Here is a 21405-nt window from a genome sequence, read left to right as displayed (position 1 = left end):
AACTAGAAAAACTAATGAGATCTGAGTTAGCATGCGTGCAGATTGTGTAGATACAGAAGTGAGGGAGAAAAAAGGGACGTCTCCAGGCCACGGGAAGAAGGAAAAGATGGAAGAGAATGAGAAAGGTTTCCAGCACATTAAGCAATTAGAAAACGTCCCCCATCCTTTCTCCAAAGTTAAGAGGCACCCAGGCCCCCGCCGTTGCCTTTCATCGTGTCCAGGACCACCATTCTCGGACTCGGGCACGAGGGCGCCGGGCAGCTACGGCCGGGCTGGGGCGAGCGTGCGGATCCCGCCCTCCCGGAGGCGGTGGGAGGGAACCGGCGGCTGGGCGGGCCGTCAGCTGGAAAGCCCCGGTCCCGCGCCTGCGTACTGCTCCCTCCATCTCTACTTTCGCTTTTCGGTTTCTTGTCAATTCTGCTACTTCTCGCTCCCAGACTATTTCCCCGAAAGCACGTGGGGCGGCTCTTCTGAGCAGCCGCGTCCCTCCCGCCACGCGCGGGGCCAGCTATTTTGGAAACGTATCAAAAAGCCTGACAGACTGCACCTCCCCGAGTGTACCTCATCCTGGGCGGGCCTGGGCTGCTCTTCTGAAAGCCCAGGACTAAAAAAGGTGCTCGTAACGGTGTTTGGTCTACGAATGTAATACTGCTCGTAATAGACATTAAAAAAAAAAAAAAAAGAGAGAAGTAAAGAAAATTATAAGAAGTAACCCATCACCCCGGAACATGTTAGGGACATTCTGTAGAGGGTCCAGACTAGCAGGCAAAGTTTGTGTTTATATAAATGCAATGAGAGTTGTCAAGACTTTTGAGCAGGGAATGACTGTATAAATAAGGTGTTTTAGAGAATTTAATGTGGCAAATACAGTCGAGGGGGAAGGGACAGGAAAAAGGTAGTGTAACTGGAACCTACTGTAGCATTCCAGTTCTGAACTGATGAAGGCCTACAGTTGGGTATTATCAATGATGGGAAAACTAAGGCAGATAAAGGCATAGGGAAGGAAGCATCCACAGAACTTGATGACAATCAGAATGTGGAGAGCCAAAAAGAAACATCCTATTTGCAGCCGTTAAGATTATTTAATTTCCCTGTCAATACTGAAGCTAGTCTCTGTGCAAATTTTACAGTACCAGAAAAAAATATGTTTAACATATTATCTACCTTTCGTAGAGCTTTTCTCAGACATTGTCTGGGCCCTTAGTACAGGGTGTTAGTAGAAGGGGAAGGACTTCTTTTGGTGTCCTGGCATCTTTCTTCACAGAAGGCTGCTACTTTGGTACCAAGGGTCATTGCTATCAGTACCGGCTTTGTGAGGGTGAATATGTGACAAGAGGAAGGAGCATATAGATGTGAGAAGGGAAAAAACTATAATAGCTACACATATAAGCATACCTCTGGGAAATTATTTAGAGTCTTTTCCTACCCAAAGTTGCCTTATTATTCTAGGCTTGATTCAAGTCCCACGTACTTAGAGGAACCAATTGATTTTCTGTGCACGCATTCCAAGAAGATCTAGTCAAGGCTGGCCTCAGAGATGCCTACCTGGGGAAGTGACATTTAAGCTTAGATTTTAGCTAAGACCTAAAAGATGAGTTAGCCCGCGGGGGAGGGGGACATTGGCTCAAGGGGCTTTCCAGATGGAGAACTACTGGTGAGAAGGCCCTGAGTGTGTGGAAACAGCTTGTCTTATTCGAAGAACAAAAATGCTGAAGTAAGGAAAGAGTGGCACAAGATGGGGTTAAAGAAAGTGATGGGGAAACCAGGGCTTTATAGGTTACATTAAGAAATTTGGATTTTATAAGAAAAGCCATCAGAGGATTTTCAGGTTGGCAAACACATGATCTGCTTTGCAATTAAAAGACAAACCACTCAAACTGCTGTAGGGAATATGGATTAAACGGGAGTTAAGAATTGAAGTGAGGCAGCCATTTGGGGAATCTACTGTGAGGATCCAAATGAGAGAAAAGGGGGGGGATGGTGTGGGAGATGGCAAAAAGCGATGAGACTTGAGAACTATTTAGGTGGAAGCATCAACAAGGCTTGAGGACTGGTGGGGGTGAGAAGGCAATGTCAAAGGTGGCTCCTAGTTTTCTGGCATGCGCCAGTTCTAGAAAAAGGGCAGGTTTCAGGAGAAAGATGATGAGTTGGTTCTGAACACAACTAGTTTTCAGAGCTTACCAGACATCCAAGTGGAGAGTCAAGTGTGGGCTGTACACGTGTGTGTGGAGCTCAGAGGAGACGTGTGGACAGGGTACCCGTGTAGAAGTTCTACATATCTAGAAGGACATTGAAGCTGTGGATGAGGTCATCACAGGACAGCCTGAGAACTGTAGGCAAAGTAGACCAAGATCCGGACACTGACCACACTTAACATTGAACGGTTTGGTGGCGGAGGAGGAGCAGAGGATGGGGAAAGGATAGCAGAGGTAGGAAGAAGCAAGCAAAGTGTGTCGGCATCGTGGCCCAGGAAGAAGTGTTAAAGGGTGGAGGTGTCAACTGCGCAGAAGGTTTCTGAGTGGTCAAGTCAGGTGAGGACAGAAAAGCGTCCCCTGGGTTTAGCAACATGGAGGTCAGCTGCTAAGCCGAGCATCTAGAATGACGTCTCCACCTGTGTCCTCTGCCTCGAATTCTCAGGTTTGGGGCTGATATAAGGATCTCCAGGTTTGGGCCTCTGCAAACACATAACTTCCTTTTAGCTGTTCTCTAAAACATGTGTAAACATAACCCTCAACTTGCAACACAGAGCTGAGCTTCACCTCTTCCAGGTGGGGGCCCTCCCCAAATTCTAAGGAAAGACCCAGCGGGTTGGCAGAGCAGTGGCCCCGGGGGGGAGGCGGCGCGCGCTCGGAACAGCCGCGTCCGATTGGCCGAGAGCGGCAGTAACGCGGTGATTGGCGGGAGTGGAAGGAGGCGGGGCGTCTGGCACTACCTTTCCTCCTGGTGGTACTTTCGCTTTGCTGCGCTGAGTTTGTGGAGAGACTTAGTCGCACCCGGGACGACGCCGGTCAGACCCCAGAAAGAGCAGAGGAGACCCGGCGCGCCCGGGAGAGGCAGCACGGCCGCGCCCTCGCCAACCTCTGCCGGATCCGGAGCGCAGAGTGAGTGGGCGTGAGGTTCCGGGTGCAGGGGTGGGGCGTTCCTGGCCCGCCGTCGTGCGGGCCCAGCGGCCGGATGCCCGGCGAGGGCGGGCTTTAAAGTGCTGACAGGTAAATCCGTTATCCGGGCAAGAACGCGTATCCCAGGTGTTGTTTTCGGTGATGGCACGGTTGGCCCAGCCAGTTGAGCTCTGGTAGTAAAAAATGTCTTGTGAAATAGAATCCTGCGCCCCTCCCCCGCCGAAAATACTGCATCTCCCTATTTACCCTCATTTTTCTCTCTTTTCCGCCCCTTCCGCCAGAGTCATGTTTTTTTCTCTCCGCAGAAAGTTTTCATTTGCCGTGTGCCACCCCCAGAGAGCTAAGTTATACGCTCGCACCCTGTGCAAGCAAACCCAGCAGTCTTGGCATCTGACGTGCTGTGTGTAGCCGCTGCTTGTGTTGAATCCCCAACCATTCGCTGGGGCACTAGGTGACAGGTTAGTAAAATGTTCACGGAAACGAATGAATATGTGACTTTGGAACTTAATTATATGTCTGTATTTAAGGATAAAAGAGCTTAATGTGCTCCTGGAATGTAAAGTGATAATTAGTTCCTGCAGACCCCCAAATAATATAATTAGTCTTTAAAACAAATTCTGACTAGTACCAAAGAGTTTGGGGGAAGAAAAACAGGTGTGTGATTGTGCTTTAAATGTTGTTTGTATAAGTTGGATAGTTTGTTTTTATGGGACAGAAATAAGACTTGAGCCTCCAGCACAATCCAGTTTGCAGTTTAATGCAGGACTCAAACTTGTTGGACCATAATATGGTTTGCCCTTTACTTTCTAATTCAATCTGAAATCTACTCGATTTCAATTCAACAGACTACTGTTGAGTACATAATATGTGCAGGACACTGTCCACAGTGCAGACGAAGTTTAAAGAAAAGACAGTCCCAACAACTCTGAAGCTTACATGCTGCAGGGGAGACATCATAGAGCTTTTTAAGGAAGACAGGGACTGATGCTCTAATAGAGATACAAAATGCAATGAGGCGCACATTAATCAAAGCTTAATTGTCTCTGGGTGAGTCTCAGACAGCTTATGGAAGAAGGGCTATTTGTACCTACTTTTGAATGCTGGTAGAATTTAGAGAGGCAGAATGTGGAGAAGCTGTTTTCAAGGGTGAGTGACAGCTGGAGCAGTGCAGAAAAAAAAAGTAGGTAATTTGGTGACTGGGTTGCTTTGTTAATGGGTGAAAATAGGGTCAGAGTGGAAATCAGCCTGGTAATGGGCAAACTAGCAATTTTGAACTAGAGAATGATGTGGTGAAAACCCATGTGCAGCAGAAGGCCAGATTGGGAAAGAGTGTTGGAGGCAAGGTGGTTGGAGGTCTTGGGACTGGAGAGGAAGAAGTCAGGTGACTGGGGGGTGGTCTTGCCACCCCTGTGCTGGTAACAAGTTTTGTGAGAAGAGGGAATGGATTCTGGAATGTTAGCATGGATTTATTGATCGCCTGCCTTGTGCCAGGTGCTGTATCTGTATTAGGTCATTCAGTCTTCAACAATCACCCTGTTGAGAGGGAAGTGAGTCACTTGAGGTCACTCACCTAAAAAGAGGTGTTGCAGTCCCCGCTGGTTGACACTCTGGCCAGCATATTTGCTTTGGGCATATCCTTATTAGACACCTAGTAGGGAGGGAGAGCGCCAAAGATTTAGTCTTCCACTCAGGTGAAATAAATTCGAAGTGAAAAATCAAATTGCTACAGCAAGTGTAGCAAAGGTGTGGACTTGGGTCCATTCGTACTGGTATTTGTGATGGTAACTAGCTTTGTAGCCTCACCACATCCTTACCTTTCTTTGGAAGGAGATTTGTGGAGTAGACATGACTTCATGCCTGCACAGGTATACTTGCCAACAAGCATGCATACACTCTTCCACGCCCTGCTTGAAAATCCAGACCACTTCCTCAGGCCTGGTAGGACAAGATTCACTTATATCTACTCTGAATGTTGTCAGCTGTGCGCTGATGTAAATCCTAATTTACGCTGTGGTGAAGAGAGGCTTTTCATTTTCCTCATGGATGTTCGGACTTAAATCAGGTATTTTAATTTTTAATCTTCAGAACTGCTATGTAAAAGTTGACTTACTGTTATCCAAAGAAATAGTATTATTTTATCCTTTCAGATTACATTTAACAATGTTGTTTCAGTCTTTAAAAATTATTACTTAGGTTTAAGAATTTTTGTGCAGACTTATTGTTTGCAGTAGGCAAAGACGAAAATATTTCCCTTTTAAACGATATATAACCTGGGAATTCCCTGGCGGTCCAGTAGCTAGGACTCTTCGATTCCACTGCAGGGGTCACGGTTTTGATCCCAGGTTGGGAAACTAACGGCATAACACTGCATGCCGTGCAGTGTGGCCAAAAAAAAAAAAGATATATATCAAAAATAATTCATTTTAATCACGTGAATCATAAAATATAAAACACCAGTTTAAAATTCTTTGGGTTAAATTACAAATGTGCTATAATTTATAAGAGCAATTTCAGGGAGAGTTCTTACGATTTGTCCTAAAGCAAATCTAATTAGTGTTTTCCATTGGTTTATTTGATAAAAGTGCAGATTTATTTTAAAGGCATATGAACACCTACTGTATGCCCAGCACTGTTCTGAAGATACAGCAGTGAACAACCCCCCCACTCCCAAATCCTTCCCTTCATGCGGGGAAAACAGACACTAATCAAAATTAAAAAGAAAATATGTGGTAGGTCAGATGGTGGTAAGTGCGGTGGAGAAGAATACATCAGGGAGGAGGGATAGTGTTTTCCAAGGTGAGAGGTGGTGTCAATTTAAATAAGGTGGCCAGAGGAGGCTTCCCTGAGATGCTGGCATTTGAGCAAAGACCTGAAGATGTGTTTTTTGGAGAAGAAAAAAACTTTGACCCAAAACTCAATTTAAAAACAGGCTTTGAAATATAGGCACCATTTTAAAAGTGTATTTCAAAGACAAATTATGTTTTTAATTAAGCAAGATATTTAGAAGAAGCACAATGCTAGACAGGCTTTCTTTGGAGCTGTGGGCTTCCATTTGTGATCTGTATTCTGTTTCCCTATAGGATGTCCCAGTGGTATGAGCTTCAGCAGCTTGACTCCAAATTCCTGGAGCAGGTTCACCAGCTCTATGATGACAGTTTTCCCATGGAAATCAGACAGTACCTGGCACAGTGGCTAGAAAAGCAAGACTGGTAAGGAAAACTCACTTGACAGAAGAAGGGGGTTTTCTACACTTTTAAAACAACTTGTTGATTAAGTGGATTGGAACTATGTTGACTGGAAGATGAATCTCATCAGTAGCCATTGGGATTACCTGTTGCAGAAAAGAGTGTTGCCTTGAAAAATGGCATGTGTCTCTAGAAAGCTAAATGCATTACTCATTAATTTTATGTATTTGTCGATTTAATTATACATCCTCCTAAATGCTTTGCACAAGTTAGATAATGCTGATACCAATTATTTCGAAGTTAGGATCCAGGTTATAGAAAGAAGTAAGTTAAAAGTAATAATTAAAGCCAAGTTTTGGTAGAACACTGATTAGAAGTATGAAGAAAGTAAAAAAAAAAATCAAGGAAATATCTCTTAAAATTGGTATATGTTCTATTTTACAATTTATTGTTTGCTCATTGCAAATATTTCAAATGTTCTGGAAGTATTTGACGTGGAAAGTGAAGGCCCCTGTTGATTTTTTGCCTCCAGAGATAATCGCCATTAACAGTTTTGTGCACAGTCTTGGAGTGCTAGAATTTTTCATGCTAATTGTAAATAATAGAAATATTGTACGAACTGCTGCTAATAGCAATGGCAATTTCAAAAGAAGGAAATAAAACGCAAGAATACACTTTAAATTATTTTTAGTCATTTCAACATGGAAAGCAGTGTTTATTTTGTCGTTTTAAAGTAGTATCTAAATGAAATGTGTAAATTTTGTATCTCCTAGGGAGCATGCTGCCAATGATGTTTCATTTGCTACCATCCGTTTTCACGACCTCCTATCGCAGCTGGATGATCAATACAGTCGCTTTTCTTTGGAGAATAATTTTTTGTTGCAGCATAACATAAGGAAAAGCAAGCGTAATCTTCAGGTATGACCTGGTTTTTGCGTTTAAGTTGAAATGTTTCCATGTTTACATAAGAATTTTTTTCACTCAGCAAATACTATTGAGCACACACTCATTGGTATTTAGAAAAGTACAACACTATAAATAAACCACCTACCGTTATGTAGTAATATTTTATAGCAGAAGTAAAATATCAATTCATTTTGTAAACACATAAGGAGTATTCAGGCTGAAGGGTATCACTTAGACATGAGTAATTCTGAGAGAAATTCAATGCTATGATCTTGTCTTATTAAAAGCCGTTGATATTTAAATTGAAGAAAAAGTGTTTTATTTTAAGAGCAGTGAGCTGTAGTAACATGTTAAAGCTCAAAGGAGCTTTAGTGATGAGTCCAGTCTAAGTGCTTGGTATACAGATGAAGAGTAAGTCCAGAAAGTGTTGAAAGTTTTGATGTCTCTAAGGCTCAGTAGTGAGGTGGTGAATTGGAGCTGACTCCACCTTGCCATGCTTCTGCTGAAGTTGCCCTCCCTTGGAAGAAAAAGTCAAAGGGAGTTGCACGCAGGAGAGAGTATGCTGCAGAGTTTTGGGAGTTCTTCATAAGTACTCCCAGCATCCCTTAAGCCTGGCTACCATTTTTATTTCGGTATTAATGGAACTTTTCTGTTTTAATGGAGGTGAGTGCTGTCATTTTCTTGTTTCATTCCTCACAACCAAACTGTTCAACTTAGCCAGTTAGAAGCTTTTTTTCCCCCTCTGTGAATGTGTATATGATTTTATAATACCAGTTAGTGGGAAAGCCAGATTAACTTTACAGTAATTGGCTCTCCTACAGATTTCGCTTGGTAATACCTGTTATAAAGAGGCACGATTGCCAGTATTTTGCAAACTAGCTTTGACAAAACAAAAACTGAGGAGAATATCTTTGGTCTAATTCAAAGCAGAGACCAACAGATAAATTAATTGGGGAATATCATGGATAATTTTTGTATCATTTGCATTATCTCAGGATACTAACAAGATAATTGGGCCCAAGAACAATAAAATTAAAGTATTACAGGAGCTACATATGGAAATACTTGTTTTTTGGGGATTTTTTTTTTTTGCGGTACGTGGGCCTCTCACTGTTGTGGCCTCTTTCCCGTTGCGGAGCACAGGCTCCGGACACGCAGGCTCAGCGGCCATGGCTCACGGGCCAGCCGCTCCGCGGCATGTGGGATCTTCCTGGACCGGGGCATGAACCCGTGTCCCCTGCATCTGCAGGCGGACTCTCAACCACTGCGCCACCAGGGAAGCCCAGGAAATACTTGTTCTTTTAATCAAGAAATAATTTAGGTACCTGTGCTTAATTGGACAGTTAAAGCAGCTTTTGTTTTAGTTCGTAAAAAGAATATTTTGATTTTATCAAAAATAGCTTATGTAGAATTTAATAAGTGCGGGATGAGCTTTCTTTTTTTTTTCCTTTAAAGCTGGTATTTATTTTATTGAACTCAGTAAGTACATAAAACTTAAAGATTCCACATTGTCATGTATGCAGCTATTTCCTTTCACTACTAAAGATAATAAAAGTATAGCCACTGCCTTTGGAAATGTACCAACTCACTGCAGAGCATAAAAGTATATAATAAACTAGTACATGTTGGTTAAAGGGGAGGTTTTTTTTTGAATTTTATTTATTTTTTTATACAGCAGGTTCTTATTAGTCATCAGTTTTATACACGTCAGTGTATACATGTCAATCCCAATCGCCCAATTCATCACACCACCATCCCCACCGCCCCCGCGGCTTTCCCCCCTTGGTGTCCGTACGTTTATTCTCTACATCTGTGTCTCAACTTCTGCCCTGCAAACCGGTTCATCTGTACCACTTTTCTGGGTTCCACATACATGCGTTAATATACGATATTTGTTTTTCTCTTTCTGACTTACTTCACTCTGTATGACAGTCTCTAGATTCATCCACATCTCTACAAATGACCCAATTTCGTTCCTTTTTATGGCTGAGTGATATTCCATTGTATATGTGTACCACATCTTCTTTATCCATTCGTCTGTCAGTGGGCATTTAGGTTGCTTCCGTGACCTGGCTATTGTAAATAGTGCTGTAGTGAACATTGGCGTGCATGTGTCTTTTTGAAATATAGTTTTCTCTGGGTGTATGCCCAGTAGTGGGATTGCTGGATCATATGGTAATTCTATTTTTAGTTTTTTAAGGAGCCCCTGTACTGTTCTCCATAGTGGCTGTATCAATTTACATTCCCACCAACAGTGCAAGAGGGTTCCCTTTTCTCCACACCCTCTCCAGCATCTGTTGTTTGTAGATTTTCTGATGATGCCCATTCTAACTGGTGTGAGGTAATACCTCACTGTAGATTTGTTTTGCATTTCTCTAATAATTAGTGATGTTGAGCAGCTTTTCATGTGCTTCTTGGCTATCTGTATGTCTTCTTTGGAGAAATGTCTATTTAGGTCTTCTGCCCATTTTTGGATTGAGTTGTTTATTTCTTTAATATTGAGCTGCATGAGCTGTTTATATATTTTGGAGATTAATCCTTTGTTGATTCGTTTGCAAATATTTTCTCCCATTCTGAGGGTTGTCTTTTCATTTTGTTTATGGTTTTCTTTGCTGTGCAATAGCTTTTAAGTTTCATTAGGTCCCATTTGTTTGTTTTTATTTCCATTACTCTAGGAGGTGAATCAAAAAAGATCTTGCTGCAATTTATGTCAAAGAGTATTCTTCCTATGTTTTCCTCTAAGAGTTTTATAGTGTCCAGTCTTACATTCAGGTCTAGAATCCATTTTGAGTTTATTTTTGTGTATGGTGTTAGGGAGTGTTCTAATTTCATTCTTTTACATGTAGCTGTCCAGTTGTCCTAGCACCACTTATTGAAGATACTGTCTTTCCTCCATTGTATATCCTTGCCTCCTTTGTCATAGATTAGTTGACCATAGGTGTGTGGGTTTATCTCTGGGCTTTCTGTCCTGTTCCATTGATCTATGTTTCTGTTTTTGTGCCAGTACCATATTGTCTTCATTAGTGTAGCTTTGTAGTATAGTCTGAAGTCAGGGAGTCTGATTCCTCCAGCTCCGCTTTTTTCCCTCAAGACTGCTTTGGCTATTCGGGGTCTTTTGAGTCTCCATATAAATTTTAAGATTTTTTGTTCTAGTTCTGTAAAAATTCCCATTGGTAATTTGATAGGGATTACATTGAAACTGTAGATTGCTTTGGGTAGTATAGTCATTTGCACAATAGTGATTCTTCCAATCCAAGAACATGGTATATCTCTCCATCTGTTTGTATCATCTTTAATTTCTTTCATCAGTGTCTTGTAGTTTTCTGCATACAGGTCTTTTGTCTCCCTAGGTAGGTTTATTCCTAGGTATTTTATTCTTTTTGCCGCAGTGGTAAATGGGAGTGTTTCCTTAATTTCTCCTTCAGATTTTTCATCATTAGTGTATAGGAATGCAAGAGATTTCTGTGCATTAATTTTGTATCCTGCAACTTTACCAAATTAATTGATTAGCTCTAGTAGTTTTCTGGTGGCATCTTTAGGATTCTCTATGTATAGTATCATGTCATCTGCAAACAGTGACAGTTTTACTTCTTCTTTTCCAATTTCTGTTCCTTTTATTTCTTTTTCTTCTCTGCTGTGGTTAGGACTTCCAAAACTATGTTGAATAATAGTGGTGAGAGTGGACCTCCTTGTCTTGTTCCTGATCTTAGAGGAAATGCTTTCAGTTTTTCACCATTGAGAATGATGTTTGCTGTGGGTTTGTCGTATATGGACTTAATTATGTTGAGGTAGGTTCCCTCTATGCCCACTTTCTGGAGAGTTTTTATCATAAATGGGTGTTGAATTTTGTCAAAAGCTTTTTCTGCATCTATTGAGATGATCGTATGGTTTTTCTTCTTTAGTTTGTTAATATGGTGTATCACATTGATTGATTTGAATATATTGAAGAATCCTTACATCCCTAGGATAAATCCAACTTGATCATGGTGTATGATCCTTTTACTGTGCTGTTGGATTCTGTTTGCTAGTATTTTATTGAGATTTTTGCATTTGTATTCATCAATGATATTGATCTGTAATTTTCTTTTTTTGCAGTATCTTTGTCTGGTTTTGGTATCAGCATGATGGTGGCCTCCTAGAATGAGTTTGGGAGTGTTCCTTCCTCTTTAGTTTTTTGGAAGAGTTTGAGGAGCATGGGTGTTAGCTTTTCTCTAAATGTTTGATAGAATTCACCTGTGAAGCCATCTGGTCCTGGACTTTTGTTTGTTGGAAGATTTTTAATCACAGTTTCAACTTCATTACTTGTGATTGGTCTGTTCATATTTTCTATTTCTTCCTGGTTCAGTCTTGGAAGGTTATACCTTTCTAAGAATTTGTCCATTTCTTCCAGGTTGTCCATTTTATTGGCATAGAGTTGCTTGTAGTAGTCTCTTAGGATGCTTTGTATTTCTGAGGTGTCTGTTGTAACTTCTCATTTTTCATTTCTAATTTTATTGGTTTGAGTCCTCTCCCTCTTTTTCTTGATGAGTCTGGCTAATGGTTTATCAGTTTTGTTTACCTCCTCCAAGAACCAGCTTTTAGACTTATTGATCTTTGCTATTGTTTTCTTTGTTTCTGTTTCATTTATTTCTGCTCTGATCTTCATGATTTCTTTCCTTCTGCTAACTTTGGGTTTTGTTTGTTCTTCTTTCTCTAGTTCCTTTAGGTGTAAGATTAGATTGTTTATTTGAGATGTTTGTTGTTTCTTGAGGTAGGCTTGTATAGCTATAAACTTCCCTGTTAGAACTGCTTTTGCTGCATCCCATAGATTTTGGATCATCGTGTTTTCATTGTCATTTGTCTCTAGGTATTTTTTTATTTCCTCTTTGATTTCTTCAGTGATCTCTTGGTTATTTAGTAACATACTGTTTAGCATCCATGTGTTTGTGTTTTTTACGTTTTTTTCACTGTAATTCATTTCTAATCTCATAGCGTTGTGGTCAGAAAAGATGCTTGATATGATTTCAGTTTTCCTAAATTTACTGAGGCTTGATTTGTGACCCAAGATGTGATCTATCCTGGAGAATGTTCCATACGCACTTGAGAAGAAAGTGTAATCTGCTGTTTTTGGATGGAATGTCCTATATCAATTAAATCTGTCTGGTCTATTGTGTTATTTAAAGCTTCTGTTTCCTTATTTATTTTCATTTTGGATGATCTGTCCATTGGTGTAAGTGAGGTGTTAAAGTCCCCCAGTATTATTGTGTTACTGTCGATTTCCTCTTTTATAGCTGTTAGCAGTTGCCTTATGTATTGAGGTGCTCCTATGTTGGGTGCATATATATTTATAATTGTTATATCTTCTTCTTGGATTGATCCCTTGATCATTATGTAGTGTCCTTCCATGTCTCTTATAACATTCTTTATTTTAAAGTCTATTTTATCTGATATGAGTATTGGTATTCTAGCTTTCTTTTGATTTTCATTTGCATGGAATATCTTTTTCCATCCCCTCACTTTCAGTCTGTATGTGTCCCTAGGTCTGAAGTGGGTGTCTTGTAGACAGCATATATATGGATCTTATTTTTGTATCCATTCAGCGAGCCTGTGTCTTTTGGTTGGAGCATTTAATCCATTCATGTTTAAGGTAATTATGAATATGTATGTTCCTATGACCATTTTATGAATTGTTTTGGGTTTGTTTTTGTAGGTCCTTTTCTTCTGTTGTGTTTCCCACTTAGAGAAGCTCCTTTAGCACTTGTGTAGAGCTGGTTTGGTGGTGCTGAATTCTCTTAGCTTTTGTCTGTCTGTAAAGCTTTTGATTTCTCCATGGAATCTGAATGAGATCCTTGCTGGGTAGAGTAATCTTGGTCGTAGGTTCTTCCCTTTCATCCCTTTAAGTATATCATGCCACTCCCTTCTGGCTTGTACAGTTTCTGCTGAGAAATCGGCTGTTAACCTTATCGGAGTTCCCTTGTATGTTATTTGTCGTTTTTCCCTTGCTGCTTTCAATAATTTTTCTTTGTCTTTAATTTTTGCCAACTTGATTACTATGTGTCTTGGCGTGTTTCTCCTTGGGTTTATCCTATATGGACTCTCTGCGCTTCCTGGACTTGGGTGGCTATTTCCTTTCCCGGGTTAGGGAAGTTTTTTACTATAATCTCTTGAAATATTTTCTCTGGTCCTTTCTCTCTCTCTTCTCCTTCTGGGATCCCTGTAATGCGAATGTTGTTGCATTTAATGTTGTCCCAGAGGTGTCTTAGGCTGTCTTCATTTCTTTTCATTCTTTTTTCTTTATTCTGTTCCACAGCAGTGAATTCCACCATTCTGTCTTCCAGGTCACTTATCCGTTCTTCTGCCTCAGTTATTCTGCTATTGATTCCTTCTAGTGTAGTTTTCTTTTCAGTTATTGTATTGTTCATCTCTGTTTGTTGTTTAATTCTTCTAGGTCTTTGTTAAACATTTCTTGCATCTTCTCGATCTTTGCCTCCATTCTTTTTCCAAGATCCTGGATCATCTTCACTATCATTATTCTGATTTCTTTTTCTGGAAGGTTGCCTATCTCCACTTCATTTAGTTGTTTTTCTGGGGTTTTATCTTGTTCCTTCATCTGGTACATAGCCCTCTGCCTTTTCATCTTGTCTATCTTTGTGTGAATGTGGTTTTTGTTCCCCAGGCTGCAGGATTGTAGTTCTTCTTGCTTCTGCTGTCTGCCCTCTGGTGGATGAGGCTATCTAAGAGGCTTGTGTACGTTTCCTGATGGGAGGGACTGGTGGTGGGTAGAGCTGACTAGGGTGAGGTTTCTTAATGGATATGAACAAACTCATTTCAATGTATAATACACAATGGTTTAAACATTCTGAAATTTAATTTATTTTTATTCTAACAACCCATGTCTAGGATAATTTTCAGGAAGACCCAATACAGATGTCTATGATCATCTGTAACTGTCTGAAGGAGGAAAGAAAGATCTTGGAAAATGCCCAGAGATTCAATCAGGTACTTTTTTCCTAATTGAACACAAAGGATAATAAAGAAATAAAAACTCATTCATTCATCCAACAAGTACTACTGAGGCCCTGTTTCAAGGCAGTGGTGACTAGCCCTCTGATTTTATAGCCCCAAGAAGTTGGGAAAAACAGATATAGAGATTTTGAAAGGACCCCAATCTAATGGTAGTCATCCTAGTGAGGGAGGGAGACAACACAAAAACAAAATCTTTTCAGATAGTGATTGTTGCTGTGAAGATAGTAAAGCAGGATACTGTGTGGACAGTAGTGGAGTGTCAGTTTGTTTCTTTAGATCAGGGTCAGGGACACCTCTGGGGTGCTGGGGCAGGAAAGGAAGCAGAAGACAGTGGGCTCTTGCAGCAGACTGAAGGAGCAGAGGGGAAGTGCCTGAGGTAGAGGTGCAGTCAGTGGAGGTGGGAAGAAGTGGACAGATTCCGTTATGTTCTGGATGTGGCACCAATAGGGCTTATATTGAAGGATCAGATGTGAGAGTGAGAAGGAGCCAAGGGTAGAGGGTGAGTCTGATTTGTGACTTGCGTTTCTTAGAGATACTGTTTACTGAGCTGGGGAAGACAGGGAAGGGACAGGAGTGGGGCTTTTGCAGGGCACAATAGGTTTTGGAGAAGAATCTGTTGATGGGAAAATCAGCAGCTTTGTTTTCAGTAGGACCGAGATACCTATTAGATGTCTGAGACAACCAAACAGTGAATGAGTCAGAGTTATACTAGTACCAAGACTTTTTTATCATGATTTTACTAATCCTAATACAAACCGTCCTGGTGATTAGGGTTCAGCAGTTTTTTAAAGTTGCCATGGCATTGATTCATGCCTTTCATTGATGGGGTGGTGGAAGCAACCCAGCAGGCAGACAGTTGTGAAACCACTACAGTATGAGTTACTCTGGCTGAGACCATTCCAGTATGACAGGGAGAAGGCCAGAGTATGCACTGGAATGCGTCCTATGTGCATTTCTCTAAGCGATAACTAACAAAGTGTGCTGTGAGATTGGGAGGTCGGGGTGGAGAGAGAGAATTTAAGTAGTGGCATTGAATGCCATTTTCTGTGCACTTTCTGAGCATTTGCCCCAGTCCTTGTGAATCTGCTGCTTCCCCAGGCATTTAGTTCCTGTCTCCCTGTCACGCTGAAAGCACCTTGCTGCACTGAGCACTTAAAGATATATATTATTTGTCCTAAACTCAGACTGGCTAGTTCATCCTGGACCCAGCCTAGTGAGCAAAGGTGTCTGTCAGGAGGAAAAGCTGGCTGCATTGTCTCCTCTGAGAGGGGTGTGCCTTCTTCAGTATGGCATGCACCTGGGAGACTTTCAGCAGGAAATTTTGACTATCCTGTGGGGTTTTCATCTTTACAGCATTATGCAATGGGCTGCTCCTGTATCTCAGACAGACTTGGGAGGACAGTCAGGAGCAGAGATGGGCAGAAGAGTGAAGTGTCCACCTTGGTACCTAAGCATTTCTCCCCTCATTTGGCCCGGAGTCACCACTGGGAGGCAGAGGAGGTGATTTCTCCTTTCCCAGGTCAGCCCCGTCTCCTGGGTGTGCTTTGGTCTCAAAGGCATGTCAGCTTTTGACCTCCTTTTAAAAATGTGAGGTTCCTGGGGAGAGGTTCATTTTAAGCCTCTCAGAGGACACCTGACTTATCGGTGAACCCCTGGAACGAGGTTAGTGGACTGCCCAGATGTGAGCAAGAGAAACAAGACCTTCCTGGGATTTGAGGGAAGGTCCTGGATGTCTGGGGGTATCGAAAAGATGCTGAAAAGGATGACAAAATCGAACACTCATCCCTGATTTTTAAAAATTCAATAAAATAGGAGTTGATGGATACCTCCTTAACCTATTAAAATATACATCTCCTGGTTCTAAAACAGTGTCTTACTTCACTGACAAAACATCATTAAGTCAGAACCATGGCAAGGATGTCCACTATTTCCATTGCTGCTTAGCATTGTATTAGTGGTATTGCAGTTGAGAAGAGGAAGCCATTAGAAGCATAAGAATTAAAAACAACATCATAAATATATCGGCTTTCCCTGAGTTAATTCATTATTTTAATGTGATCCCGATAAAAATAACAAATTGTTTTCTGGCTATCAAGGATGAAGACTATACCCATTGCATCTGGGATGATATTCATTATTACTTTATAGGAGCAGATACTCATTGAAGTCCTTAATGGCAGTACTGTTCAATTTTTTAATGTTTTTTAAAAATTAATTTTTATTGAAATATAGTTGATTTACAATGTTGTGTTAGTTTCAAGTGTTCATGTGTACAGCAAAGTGATTCAGTTATGTACACACACACACACACACACACACACACATATTCTTTTTTAGATTATTCTCCGTTATAGGGTACTACAAGGTATTGAGTATAGTTCCCTGTGTTATACATTTAGGTACTTGCTTGTTATCTGTTTTAAATATAGTTATATATGTTAATCCCATAGTCCTACTTTACCCCTCCCCCGACCTTTCCCCTTTGGTAACCATCAGTTTGCTTTCTATGTCTGTGAGTCTATTTCTGTTTTGTAAATAAGCTCATTTGCATCATTATTTTAGATTCCACATACAAGCGATATCATTTGATATTTGTCTTTCTCTGTACTGTTCAATTTTGATATACCTCTGAATTATCTGGAATCTTGTCAAAATGGGGTTTCTGATTCAGTAATCAGATTAGGACCTGAAATTCTGCATTTCCAACAAGCTCCCGGGTGGTAAGATGCTGCTTGTCTAGGGTCCACACTGTGAATTGCATGGCTTTGAGACAAATGAGTACAGGGCTAATAAGAATAATGTTGTCTACAGAATTTGAGAAACTAAAATAACTTCCTCTGTGGGCCCATGCAACTGCATGAACTAATGGAAAATTCCAGAAATACTATTTATTTTAGGCATGAACTGAGCCTGGTCTTTCTGTAGACTTGTTAACAGTTTGCTAGTATTTTCCGGGGCCTTGGGAACTGAGCTTTTCTTGTGCACACTCATGTGGGAGGCCTGCAGGAGGTTTTGGAAGGTCCAGGAGTTAGGTGGGGCACGGGGTAGACTTGACTTTGGAGCATAACCAGCAGGTAAATATGACAGAGGAAGTAATGGCTGTTAACTGTGTACCTTCCGTTACAGGCTCAGGCAGGGAATATTCAGAGCACTGTAATGTTAGACAAACAGAAGGAGCTTGACAGCAGAGTCAGAAATGTGAAGGACAAAGTTATGGTGAGTATTTAGTAAATGTATACATCTTCTTTGTAACTTTTTGTAGAGGAAAAAAGGTTTCAATTGCTCTAGTGTAAGCATTGTAACTGATTTCAGGCTTTTAAGTAGTTGAGAAGAAAAGTTTCGCTCGAGTTCAAAACCCTAAGTAAACAAATTGGTGAAACCAGTGAGCAGTTAGACATTTTTGGCTCCTGTTGCAACTTCCAAACATTGAGCTTATCTTTTCCTTCCTTGCAAGATTGTGCAGTAACTGTTGACTTTGCCCTATCACCCAGTAAACTAGCTGTTGCCACTCTAAGTAGCCCTTTATGTCTGCACCTCTCAAATGGGGGTGTTCCTGGGGTTACGTAGAGTCCTAGGATAAACATGGTCTTCCTCAAGCACCTGTTTTATTCTAAGACTTGGAAGGGGAACAAAAACATCTCAAACAAGGAAATTCTGATGTATTTCTGATTAGAATAAAATATCCACAATAACTTTAAGATAAAACTTCCCAGACATTTATGGAGGTGGTGCCCTTGGTGGTATGTGTTCCCTCCCTTCCACTGTGGGTGCTGTTTGGGGGAAAGGGTGAGGAGACCAGCCTTGCACTGGGCTTGTATCTGTGGAAACGGCCTTTCTGCTGAGGGGCCGGCTCTCCTGTGGGCCTCTGGGTCACACCAGCGTGGCCTTGACTTTGTGCTTCAGACGGCATGTTGCCAGACTCCAGGTTTTTGGAGCAACTTTGTCTTGCTGCCTCTGAGAGAAACGCTTCATTAAAGTAGACATCAAGTGGCACAGTCCAGAAATAGCTATATATTTTCTTTCCTAAAAAGGTTATTATATACTAGCTAAGGAGATAGAAATTATTTCATATGTGTGATTAGAATTTTGCAAGTCTAGTCCATCTTTGAGGGAGCAGGATTGCATCCATGGTTTTCTGGGTCCTATAGTACCAGTAATCTGTCTTCTGAAGTCTTTGTCCTAAGTATGGTGGAAAACTTGTTTCTGTCTTTACTTGTAGTGTATAGAGCATGAAATCAAGACCCTAGAAGATTTACAGGATGAATATGACTTTAAATGTAAAACCTTGCAGAACAGAGGTAAGAGATAACAGTGTCCATTGCCTGTAATTTTTTCTACCTACACTAGATAACAAAGGCAGATACTCCTTCATATTTACCAAACATTTTAAGACTCTGAATTGCTAGTCTTGGCTTCTTGGTGACCCAGGCCAGGGTTTTTTAACCTCAGTACTATTGACATTTTGGGCCAGATAACTGTTTTGGGGGTTGTCCTGTGCATTGTAGGATGTTTAGCAGCATCCCTGACTTCTGCCCACCAGGTGGCAGTAGAATGATCCCCAGTCCCCAGTGGGGACAACCAAAACTGTCTCCAAACATTGCCAAGTGATCCCTGGGGGGCAAAATCACCCCCAGTTAATACATACCGGTTACGTGCTATTCACTTTACTTACTGTGCCTAGCCCACTGATGGACATAGACGGATATGTGTGTGGAGTTCCCCTGCCCTGATAACTAAAGTTCCTCCAGATATTCCAGCTCCATTTGTATATTCCACAGGTGAAGTTCAGCATTTTTCACATGTTTTAAAGCAGTTTTGCTTGGATTTTGTTGTTGTTGCTCATTTTTAGTGATGAGAGAACGTCCACTGAAAATAATCCAGAAATGTGCATTGTGTAGAACAAGCAGGGCACTGCTGTAACCCTAGCAATCACTTGGAGGATACCATGGTAAAATGGAGAGATTATTAGTAGTAATTTGAATAAAAGTATGAGAGAAAGAAATCTCAATTACAATTTCCTAATTGTCTGCTTCTCTTTAAAGCCACAGAGATGCTTTGTATCAATTTTTTTTTAACTGAGGTTGTGAATTTTGTCACTTATATTCATTTAGGTAATATTCTGACAGTGCCTTAAGAACCAGACAGTACTGTTTCCCGTTTACGTGAGTCATTGAAAACAAGGACTTTGTTCCAGTGTGTCCAGTTTTTCTACTTAGGCCATTTTTCCTGTTTTGTTCAACAATGACTGAAGAAAAACCAAGCTTTGACCTATCTCCAGATAGCATTTGGATCATGTTTTTCCTAAATGGATGTGAATCTTGGCTTCAGTCGGTTTTGTCTTCTTTTATATTTATATTTATCTGCTGTCTCTCCCAATTCACAGAACATGAAACCAATGGTGTGGCAAAGAATGATCAGAAACAGGAACAGATGTTACTCCAGAAGATGTATTTAATGCTTGACAATAAGAGAAAGGTAGTGATTCACTTTCCAGAATAACATGTCGCTTTTGTCACAGACTGTAAATAATGGACTTGAAGTTTGGAATAGAGGCAAAATTATTTTTATAACCATTTCACTTAGAGCAACCCAGCTGAGATGAAAGAATAAAATTCAGTGATTAAAGATGAGTTTATTTCGCTTTGTCTCTTTCTCTCCCTTTAGGAAGTAGTTCACAAAATAATAGAGTTGTTGAATGCCACCGAACTTACCCAGAAAGCCCTGATTAATGATGAACTTGTGGAATGGAAGCGGAGACAGCAGAGTGCCTGTATCGGGGGACCCCCCAATGCTTGCCTTGATCAGCTGCAGAACTGGTAAGAGTCTCCAAAGCAGAATATTGGCAGCTGACTGGCTAACCATATAAACTCGTAAAGTGCACGTTCCAGCTGCGTTAGTTGAATGGACTCTGTCAAACCTCTGGTTTAGAGTTTGATGTAGTCCAACTGCTTCTTGCCCTGGAAACACTTGAAAAGCACAGTGTTAATCACACCTGTGGCCACGTTCAACCGCATTCTGCATGGCTTGGAGGACTCCTCTCCCTGCTGTGTGTGTACCGTGGGACATGTCATTTGTGCCAACACACCAGTGACATGGTCATCGCACAGCACAGTTAACAACTTGAGTCCCAAGGTTTTATTAAAAACAAAAGGGCATTTTACAGGCTTACATGAAATAACAGTTTGTGGGCCATACATTTCAGTCATCCGTCTAGTAGATACTTATGAAATGCTGTATGCCAGGCACTGGGCTAGGACCTGGGACACAAGGTGAATGATTCTTGGTCGTTGCCAGTAAGGAGCTCTCAGTGTGGAGGCGGGAGACGGGCGTGGTAATAACTGTTCAGTGAAAGGTTGGCAGGGCTCCACCGGAGACCGTCCAGAGTTCATGGAGGATTAGGAAAGGAGTCACCAGGGAAGATTAATGAGACAAAATGGTCTTGCCTGGACTCGAGAGTGAACAGGGAAACTTCATGTAGACCAGGAAGGAGAAGAACGTGGACGGGGCAGAGGGGAGGGGAGGCTGGCATGAGCCAGGGCCTGCAGTTCTCACGTTGGATGGCTAGAGAGTCGGCTGCCAGAGAGGGAAGGAAGAAAGTGGAGCTGGCAAGAGGCTGGAGCCTGGTCACCGAGGTTCCCACACTGTGCTGGGAACTCCGGGACTTTACCCAGTGGACACCAGTGAGCCGGGCGGGCCTCCTATTTAAGTGGAGGTTCATTTCTCTGATTGTTTATTTAGGTCATTCTGGCTGAAGCCTGAGGATAGAATAGAGACAGAAAGGCCAGTTGGTCTGCTCCGAGTGTATTAGCGTAGTCCAGGGGAGGGCTGACAAGAGCTGAGCAGAGGGGATGGAAGCGGTAGAATCAGTGGGTAGGAGGGGGTGGTGGCCTGGAGCAGTTGAAAGGCCCAAGGACCAGAGATCTCATGAGATTACTTTCTGGATTACTATTTTTAAAAATTCACAATAGTCAGCCATTTATTTTTATTCTGTGAGTTGCCATTCCATATCCCAGTTTTTTGTGGATAGGAATGGAGCTCCCCAGCCCAGTGTGTCCCCGTGAGCCTTGTGAGATGCTGACCTCCGAGCCCCCCAGGTGCCCGGCAAGGCCCCCCTGCTGTCCGGGGCCCCCATGGTCACCTTAGGCCACAAGGAGCCTCCTGCAGAGATGTGAATACCCCTCAGTACCCAC

The 21405-nt window shown here is 41.7% G+C and overlaps 1 protein-coding gene across 2 annotated transcripts in view; it reads left to right on the top strand.

Annotated features, from left to right (window-relative positions):
- The first annotated feature begins 2949 nt into the window (after window positions 1-2949).
- STAT1 (signal transducer and activator of transcription 1) overlaps window positions 2950-21405 on the top strand; it is a 42882-nt gene continuing 24426 nt past the window's right edge. Inside the window, exons 1-9 of one of the 2 annotated variants that reach the window (XM_081242644.1) lie at window positions 2950-3101; window positions 3425-3577; window positions 6200-6328; window positions 7078-7222; window positions 14090-14188; window positions 17342-17431; window positions 18435-18513; window positions 19599-19690; window positions 19880-20031. In XM_081242644.1, coding sequence (XP_081098770.1) covers window positions 6201-6328; window positions 7078-7222; window positions 14090-14188; window positions 17342-17431; window positions 18435-18513; window positions 19599-19690; window positions 19880-20031 — 785 coding nt within the window. In that variant the 5' untranslated portion in view covers window positions 2950-3101; window positions 3425-3577; window position 6200. Of the gene's footprint in view, window positions 3210-3424; window positions 3578-6199; window positions 6329-7077; window positions 7223-14089; window positions 14189-17341; window positions 17432-18434; window positions 18514-19598; window positions 19691-19879; window positions 20032-21405 lie in introns of both variants that reach the window. The other variant, XM_081242645.1, reaches the window with a different exon arrangement.

The sequence above is a fragment of the Mesoplodon bidens genome (assembly GCF_964165515.1).
Source record: "Mesoplodon bidens genome assembly, chromosome: 8".
NCBI lineage: Eukaryota > Metazoa > Chordata > Mammalia > Artiodactyla > Ziphiidae > Mesoplodon > Mesoplodon bidens.
This window is presented reverse-complemented; position numbering and strand designations above follow the sequence as displayed.